Source organism: Nansenia antarctica (genome assembly GCF_963989245.1).
Source record: "Nansenia antarctica genome assembly, chromosome: 5".
In the NCBI taxonomy this organism is placed as follows: domain Eukaryota; kingdom Metazoa; phylum Chordata; class Actinopteri; order Argentiniformes; family Microstomatidae; genus Nansenia; species Nansenia antarctica.
The window spans coordinates 71420911-71430505 of NC_137690.1; the positions used below are offsets into that span (position 1 = coordinate 71420911).

At 46.1% G+C, this 9595-nt stretch overlaps 1 protein-coding gene across 1 annotated transcript; it reads left to right on the forward strand.

The window, feature by feature from the left end:
* Positions 1-277: 277 nt before the first annotated feature.
* On the forward strand, positions 278-5188 carry LOC308158334 (guanylyl cyclase-activating protein 2-like; the record flags this gene model as incomplete). Its single annotated transcript, XM_080531927.1, has 4 exons — positions 278-478; positions 3279-3428; positions 4271-4370; positions 5037-5188. The coding sequence occupies 4 exons, from the start codon at positions 278-280 to the stop codon at positions 5186-5188; spliced, it is 603 nt and encodes a 200-aa protein (XP_080388053.1).
* Between the last annotated feature and the right edge of the window lie 4407 nt (positions 5189-9595).

Below are 9595 nucleotides of genomic sequence, written 5' to 3' on the forward strand. Positions count from 1 at the left end.
GACGAATCTTGACTCATTAGCGTGTTTTTTCATTGGATTTTACATAGGCTATTTGAAAAGAAAACCTAATTCGGGAGAAACATAATTTCAGATTGAGAAAAGAACACTGGATTGGATGACATCCATCTAAAAATATTGACAGTGAAAGGTTAACGGGATAATCCACCAAAGGTGCAACCTGTTGTGTGGTCGTGCAGATTGCGCGAGCGAGATGATGAATGCAGTTGAGGGTGAGTTACTGACGCTATAGCCTAACTTTAGGACTTGAATTGTGACCATGGGACAATCACAGAGTGAAGGAGAAACGGAGGTGGCCCTTCAAGACATCCAGGAACTGTACCGAAAGTTTGCCAGCGAGTGCCCAAGTGGAAACCTGCACTTACACGAATTCAAGAGAATCTTTGGAGTCAGCAGCGACTCCCTGGCAGAAGAATCCACATACATGGACCATTTATTTCGTTCCTTTGATGCAAACCGTGTAAGTTAATGTAGATAACCTAGCCTAAACTTGTATTATACTTGCTTTATTATGTTAATAACTTGGATACCATAGCAAAAAAACATAGATACAGTACCATTCAAATTGATAAATTCTCTTGCCCTGGTCAGGTCTGTGTCCTGTGTAGGTTAATAACTCCACATCTGGGTTCCGTTAGATCTGGTGGACAAACTTGGCCTGCATTAAGCCGGTACTCACACTTCCACCGGTATGCACTCCCCTCCTCAACAACATGGATATTATTTAGATGAAGTCTATGATGCAGTTCATTCAGGAGTGTGCAAAATGCACACATTAACAAAAGTAGCATCAACAAAGGATGGAGCTACAGGGGATTCCTTTCTAGAAAACTAGTTCCTAAAAGATACATTGTTGCTTGCTTGCCAGCAGGTTATGTAGAGTGTCCAATCAAAAATGTTCTTTCATCAAATGTCATTGTGTAGATGATCCTCTAAAAAAGCCAATTAGCCAAACCGCATGTCTCTATCATAATCTATTGCAAAGTTATTGGAGTTTTAACTGAAAAATGTTTTGCATCCCAACTAATTATCACTAGGCTAATACTGTAGCATTAGGCTTTGCTGTTGAAGTCATCACCTCATCATCTTTCATTAGATTAAATTAGATTCGATTAGATTCAACTTTATTGTCATTGTCACAGAGTACAAGTACCAGACAATGAAATGCAGTGAAATGCTTTGTCATCTGGTTTCGTGCCTCCATCCTGGAGAGTGTTCCTGATCTGTGGGACAGTTGTTTTGGGTTTTTTCTTAATTATGCCGAGCATTCACTGTAGAAGTCTTAGGTGGCCTACCAGCCCATTTGCAATTGCTGACAGACAAAAGACACTTTTATCTAAAGCAATTTACAATTAGAGATTACAGGGACATTCTCCCTGGAAAAATGTAGGGCTAAGTGCCTTACTCAAGGACACACTAGTGGTGGTGGTGTTCCCAGGCGGGATTTGAACTCATGACCTTCTGATCCATGACCAGTAATGATGTTACGAACTGTAGATTTTGGTAGGTCTGAGGTTCTGGCTATTTTTTTGATCTATTCTGATATTTCAGCCTCATAATGGCTTCCATGACATTCATTGACGTCTGTTTGATCATGTGTTGAGAGACACCAATAGCAGACACCAAGGGCAAATGCAAAGCAAAGAATCAATACTAGACATTGACAGCTCTTTTATGCCTGTACAAATTATATGATGAAACACCTGTCAAGCCAATTTTCCAATACTTTTGGTGCCCTGAGGTAGGGGGACTGTGTATTAAACAGGTTGTAATTTTGAAATGGTAAAAAAAAGAAAACTTTGAATTAAAGGTGAGAATCTCTACTTTATCCTCCTAGTAATTGTTTGCTTTCAAATCCAAACTGTTGAATGATAGCGCTATAGAGCTTTCCAATACTTATGGAGGATAGTTGTGTATTTCACTGACGTGCACAGTGAACCTTGACTGAACCAGTTCAGTTTCTCCTTCATCTCCCATCATTTTTTTTATTTTTTGTTTTTATTTAACCTTTATTTATACAGGTAGAAACACATTGAGCCCCAAGGGCTCATTTACAAGTGTGACCATTGCTCACAGAGACGGGTGGAAAAAGAGTCCAATAGCAGGCTTCCTCATGTTCATACGTTACAAAGGTTCGACTGATCCTGCGTATTACTGGCATATTTCTTATGGCTAGTATGTAAACAATCTTGAGCTGCTATCATGGCATTGGCCAAGTTTAGTGGACTCTTGTGGAAGAACTCCAGGTGAAAGAGGAAGAGGACATCACCTTATCAATATGAACCAAAGTTTACACCTGATAGTTGCTACAGAGAGAGACAGAGAGAGACAGAGAGAGAGGAACATGCCAAGATGGGAGGCTCATCCTGCCCTTCACAAACAGGGGACACACACTCTCGTTCTCCTTATTAGGATCATTGTATTTTAGATTGCTTCTATGTTTATACCTTTCCGAGGCTTAACTTCATATTTACTACCAATATGCTCAGCAACACTTCTAGAATCTAACCCAAGTGAGTTTCAACCATGAGCTTTGTTAGTGACTTTTTACTGTGGCCTTACAGCTAACAGTGCCCCATCTGGACTGCAAGGGCATCCTCAAATCACTTCACTGGCTCCCCGTCTCCCTCAGAATTGAATTCAAGGTCTCCCTCCTCACCCACCAGTGCAATCACGGAACTGCCCCCCCCCCCCCCTCTACCTCAAGGAACTCCTCCATACCCCTCAGACCTCCTCACGCACCCTCCGTTCTACTGCCACCAACCTCCTCAAGACCCCCAGGACCAAGCTCCCCACCATGGGGGATCGGGCTTTCTGCTCGGCTGCTCCCAGGCTGTGGAATGCTCTCCCTGACCACCTAAGGGCACCGCAGTCTGTGGATGCTTTTAAACGAGGCCTTAAAACCTACCTTTTTAATAGAGCCTTTTATTAGCCTTTTTTTAAATTGAAAATGTTTATTGTTTTATTTGTTTATCTTTCTTCTTGTTTTTAATCTGTAGCACTTTGAGATTTCTTTATGTAAAGTGCATTACAAATAAAATGTATTATTATTATTAGTATTTAAAATTAAACTTGATATTTACTACCAATCAAAGGAGGCAGGTGGAGGTAGATGTCGGAGGACGGGTTCATTGTAATGCATGGAATGGATGTCCATATGATGAAAAAACTGTACTACGGTAATTTGTCTCTGCAGTCAGCCAATTGATATACGCTAATATAATGCTGTCTGAAAAGTGTAATTCTCTATTTTATCACAGGACGGCAAATTAGACTTCATGGAGTATGTGGCAGCGGTGCACCTTGTTCTCCGGGGGAAACTGGAGGACAAGCTGAAGTGGTCTTTCAAAGTGTACGACAGAGACGGGAACGGCAAGCTCGATAGAAAAGAAGTAAAGAACCTTCTCGGTGTAAGTCGGATGAGCGTAATCTTCTTGTTTACTTTCTGATGGAGTAAAGAGGTTTAGTCCACAGAGGATCAGTTGTGAGAGATTGGATATGGAGTTGGAAGGTTTTGGCCTGGATTTTAATGAGACTCGAGATAGTCTAATCTATAATCTAATCTAAGTATAATATTTATTAAAGAAATAGTCTTTAACTTTAACTCGAGTTGGGCAGTCAGATCGGCCTCACATTCAGAAGCTTTCAAAGACTGACGCCAACCTTCCACATTGTACACTTGGTATGTCAACATAGTCACAACATTGATAACAAGTCTGCATTTCATCACTGTCTATGAACACATGGTCCCGAATCAGGGCTCTGTGTTCATAAACAGGACAGCCAGACTCTCAACAATTCAACAATCCCACAAGAATTTCCCCATGGAAATCTACTGTTACACTCTGTGTGAAAATGGATAGATCATGCATACAATACAATACAACACATTGTGACGTTAGAATTATAAGGTTCTAGGCCTATCTCCATTTTTGTCAAAATCTAGTTTTTTTTACATAATCTGATCCATTAGGTGTTTATTAATGCCTGTGTGGTGTTATTTTTAATATGTTTACATTTTTTAGTTAGTAATTAATCAAATACTAAGGTTCCATCTCACAAAACATAATGGAATGTAAAAACTTTGTCACTCAATAACAATATCTCTGAACTACCCTGAACGGAGATAGAACCTTATCATTCTAAACTCACGACATGTTAAACATCCATTACAGTAGGATGCTAGTTTGTAAGGTCCTTGCTCCCTCTCATGGAGTCCCTGCTATCCCTGCTATCCCTGCTCTCTCTGCAGATCATCTCCAAGCTGAAGAGGCATAATAACCTGTCTACCCAGGAGAGCCCCGATGAAATCTGTGACAGGATATTTGAGCTGGTGGACAAGAACAAAGACGGTAAGACCAAGATGGATCAACGGTGTCGACATGCAGCTTTTGAGCTTCGGGTGCAAAGTGTTCTTTGCAATAATGCGTTTTGAGAGTCATTGACAAAAATGTATATTCAGTAATAAGTTGAGTATAGGTTGTTGAAAAAGTGTTCAAAGCCAGCAAAGTTTGATGAGTAGAACCTGAGCCTCAGCCATAATTAGGGTTATGTATGGGCATGTATAGTAACTATCAGAGGGAAAGTGGTGAATTTGAGAATGGTAAATGGTAAGTGGGATGCTTGGGATGACCCTACCTTAAACCATAACCTTAACCCCTAGCCTTTCTCTGTCCCTAACCCTAACCCTAACTTAACCATAACCCTTACCTAATCCTAACCATAACCCTTCCCTTAACCATTTTAAATATCAACTTCAATGGGGGTAACATCAGACTTGGGTCATCCCACTTACTTATTTTATATTAATTATCCTTCAGACTTTCTTGTCTGTATGGCAGTGAAATCCCTAATTTCATCACCTCGAGGATGACAAAAAGCTATCATATGGTGTCGCGATAGGTCTAAAATTCAATTCAAAGAGGTCTAAAAAAAGGTCTAAAAAGGTCTTAAATTGGACTTGTTGAAACCCTCTATTATACTCACTCTCTCCTGTGTTCCTCACATGTTTTTTCCAGATCGGATATCTCTTGAGGAGTTCCTGGAGGGGGCAGAGAAGGACCCATGGGTCTTGGAGCAGCTTAGGCTGGACGTGAGACCTTGTGGATGGTTCTTGGACCAGCAGAAGAAGAACTCATCGACTGTCAAGACGAGTGATCTCAAGTCATGAGATGTCCACATAAGAGACCCTTTTACACAGACTCAAGGAACTTTATACCATCTTGTGGGATCAAGAAGAGATCAAGTAGCCTGTTTTGAAATTAAATGTTTCCCCTTTTCCATGCCAAACAACTGTCAAAGCTATAGCTTGAAAGGTTGAAAGGTGAAAGGTGAAAGGTGAAACACATAGTTTGGTGTCCCTCTCTGGTCGCACTCACATGTTGAAAACGTACATATGCTACGATTTAGAACTGGACTAATACAATTGGTTTGAAGGTTTGAAGACATTGATGAGGCCTGTGGTCTCCTGATCTACAGGAAAACAGTAATGTATGACTTCACATTTACATTATGTTCGCTTGGATGTTTTTGAGGGATCACCACCTCTTCTGAGGTCTAGTCTCATTTTCTTGGCCACAGCTGGCTCATCAGAACACAAAATAGTGGCTGCAGACCAGGACTAATGGAGGATGGTGGAGGTAGACATCGGAGGACGGGCTCATTGTCTCTACCTGCTACAGACACCGCCCACCTGACCTTGTATGTATGTACTGTATGTATGTGCATATAATGGCGCTTTTCCATTATCGGCCCGGGTCGCTTCGGGTCGGGTCGGTTCGGGTCGGTTCGGCCCGCTTTTGAACGGTTCTGGTTTTCCACTATACACAACAGACCAGGAACTAGTAGGAGGAGTAGGAGATAGTAGGCGGAGTTACGCGTCATAACAGCGCGCCATGGTGGTGACGTATATTTTCACGAGACACAACACAGCCACAACAACAGCGACATGGAGGAACTTGAAGCTATCGTATGCCTTTCCCTCGGCATGTGGTATATTACTAACCGTGATTTTTTTGGAGAGAAAGAGAAAGAGAGAGAGGAAGCTATGTACACATAATAAAGTCATGTTTTTTGAGCCCTTAAAACCACTCCCTTCACTTGTCTGCTTTATGAACTGTAGTATCATTGTGTGCCGTGTTATTCACGGACAAACACGGTGCCCTTTGCGGGTTAATAACTTCAGTTTACCGTGGGTTAGGATAACAATTCAAACGTGTCCGGATAGGGGAGAAGACAGGGAATCCAAAACCATTTGAATGGTGTCGATCCTACACTCCTATCACGGTCGACAGCGCGGAGCGAATTCCCTGGTAAAACTTTTCTCTGCCCCCGCTGTCAACAGGAGTTTCAACCAGCAGGCGCGGTGCTGCGAGCAGCAGCGGGTGAACTCCCGGTTCATTGAGTTTACGGTTAAAAGCATAACTTCTCGGGGTGTCAGCGCGGTGGTTAAGGGCTCAAAATGACTGTATACCGATGGTGAAGTTAGCAAAGGAGTATTGTGTTTCTACCACATTCACAGCCGGTGTTATTCACGGGCAAAGACAGTGCATAATAGCGATTTTTGTGTTATGCTTGTTGTAAATAAAAGTTCTATGTTGCATTGAAATGACATTAAACTAAGATAATACGATGGTCAGCATAATTTTTCGAATCTTTATTAATAAGCTATTACAGAAACTGTAGTGACATTTTCCAAGAGCGAATGTGGTATTTCGAGATGGCGGTTAGCGAAGTAATCTATGAACATGGGATGCCGATTTCCATTGACCAATCAATGGTGTGCAGCGTCACACGTCACACGCAGCCTGGCAAAAAGGTTCCGGGTCTAAATTTGGTTCCTGGTTAAGAAGGGTAGCTAAAGAAGCGACCCGAACCGAGCCGAGGCGACCCGGGCCGACAAATGGAAAAGCGCCAAAGAAGCAGGCCAGCCCGGGTCGACGATAGTGGAAAAGGGGCTTAAACTAGGTGTGTGTATCTCCACCAGCTGAATGCAGACAGCTTGAGAGTGGAAAATTTTCTATTTGTTATATGTTTTCCACAGCTTTCCCAGTTCTGAAGAGGTTGTTAGCATGTACAGTCAGAAACCAGTCCTTATAGGCTACTGTAGCCTACAGTATGTCAGACATCGGCCTAATTAGAAATAAGCTAATTAAATTAAATGATGAGCATGTCAATGACGCACACAACACAGTTGGCGTTCCTTTTCTATATTGCGTGGACGCGGATCACGGGCAAGTGCGCGCACGCACGCACGCACGCGCAAGACCCCTACGTCTCCACAGAGGCTTCTGACAGATCTGTGTCCTGAGCGATAACGAGCGGCAGGTAACGACAATACGACTTCCGGTTTCGTTTTAGCGAATTCAAAATAAAAGCGTATGGTAAGCGATCACAGGAAAGTGATGGGATCATCATATTTTACCAGTCTATATTTGTCATCTTTAACACTGTACAGATTTTTTACAAATGTTACTGTCTTGCATTAAATGACATTTAAAAGCTTGAATGACATGAATGAAATCTTGGTCTTGTAGTGCCGAAGGAAAAAGGAAAGACGTAGGCAACGTAATGATAACTGTTTAATCAAAATAACAACTTGTACTCTCAGTACAGGACCAGAAAATAGATCACCAAAACTGTTGACTCTAAACAGGAAGTTGCAACGTTAATAATCCTCCCCTCTGCCCCTAGTGCCAGAACTGGTTCCCTCCCACTACACAACCAACAGTAAGAGGAGAACATGAACCCATAATGTAGTCACTACACCAGCCCCCCCAGCGTTCACCTCAATATTGGAAATCCTCACGGCGAGGAGGGCGTATGGCCCGGCCCCTACGATCGTAGGTAAAGTCAGGAGGTGCGGGAGGAGGTGTGACATCGCCCATCACGTCCTCCTGCAGGGAAGGACGGGGGGCAGTGACGACCGGGGGCTCGCGAGCTGCGGGGGGTTGTCGGGGTCGGAGGGGGGAATGGCCAGGGCGCGGCAGGGGAGGTAGGACTGGAGGCCGGCCTCTGCGCGGTGGCAGGGCCAAGTCCAGGGGCAGTTCAAGGTCCAAGTGGGCCGGTTTGAGGCGATCAACGGACACACACTCAGGCCTACCCCCCATGTCAACCATGAAGTTCTTGGCTCCGGCCTCGATGACACGGAAAGGCCCGTCATAAGGAGGACGTAGTGGAGTCCTGTGGCCATCATGACGAATGAAAACGAACCTCGCTGAGTGCAGCTCCGGGGGCACCCTCGAAGTAGGGACACCATGCTGCGTAGTCGGGACCGGGACGAAGGTCCTGGCGCTGTCCAGCAGGGAGGCGCGCTGAGCGGCGGCGGACCAGGGCTCCGTTGACTTGGGAATGAAGTCACCGGGGACCCGCAGCGGCTGTCCAAACACCAGCTCAGCGGACGACGACTGGAGGTCCTCCTTAGGCGCTGTCCTGAGCCCCAGCATGACCCACGGCAGCTTGTCAAGCCAGTTGCTGTCCGTGAGGCTGGCTCGAAGGGCGGCCTTCATGGATCGATGGAAACGCTCACAGAGCCCGTTCGCCTGCGGGTGATAGGCGGTTGTGCGGTGGAGCTTGACCCCCAGATTCTCCGCCACCGCTGCCCACAGCTCTGAAGTAAACTGTGAGCCACGGTCAGAGGAGAGATCAGCAGGGGTGCCGTAGCGGGAGACCCACACCGCGATGAACGCCCGGGCCAGGTCGGGGGCTGTCGTTGAGGAGAGCGGAACTGCCTCCGGCCAGCGAGTCGTCCTGTCCACCATGGTAAAGAGATAGGTGTATCCGTGCGAGGGGGGCAGCGGCCCTACCAGGTCCACGTTTACATGATCGAACCTCCGCTCAGGCACAGAGAACTGCTCCAGGGGGGCCTTGACGTGTCGATGCACCTTGGCGCGCTGGCAGGCGATGCACGTGTCTACCCAGGCCCTCACATCCCTCTTGAGCCCATGCCAGACGAATTTCTCTGACACCAGCCGTGAGGACGGTTTCCTACCAGGGTGAGACAAGCCGTGTATCGCCTCGAAGGCGGGGCGCCTCCAGTTGGCGGGGACCACCGGTCGTGGCTGACCCATGGAGACGTCGCACAGGAGCGTGGCCCCTGCGTCACCGAAAACCACCTCTTCTAGGCGCAGTCCTGTGTCCGACAACTTGAGAGCCTGGACGGCGGGGTCGGCGGCCTGGTCTGCAGCCATGCGCGCGTAGTCCAAACCCAGTTGGACCGCACCAACCACCGCCCTGGAGAGACAATCCGCGACCTGGTTGGACTTCCCAGCAACGTGCTGGATGTCTGTGGTGAACTCGGATATGTAGGCGAGCTGGCGCTGTTGGCGGTCGGACCACGGCTCCGCCACCTTGGACATGGCGTGCGTGAGTGGCTTGTGGTCCACGTAGGCCGTAAACTCGCGGCCCTCCAGTAAAAAACGGAAGTGTCTGACAGCAAGCCACAGCCCGAGGAGCTCCCTGTCGAATGTGCTGTACCTTTGCTCTCTGGGAGACAGCTGGCGGCTGAAGAATGCAAGAGGCTGCCAGGCGTCCCCAACCCACTGTTCGTACACCGCTCCCACAGCAAAGTCAGAGGCGT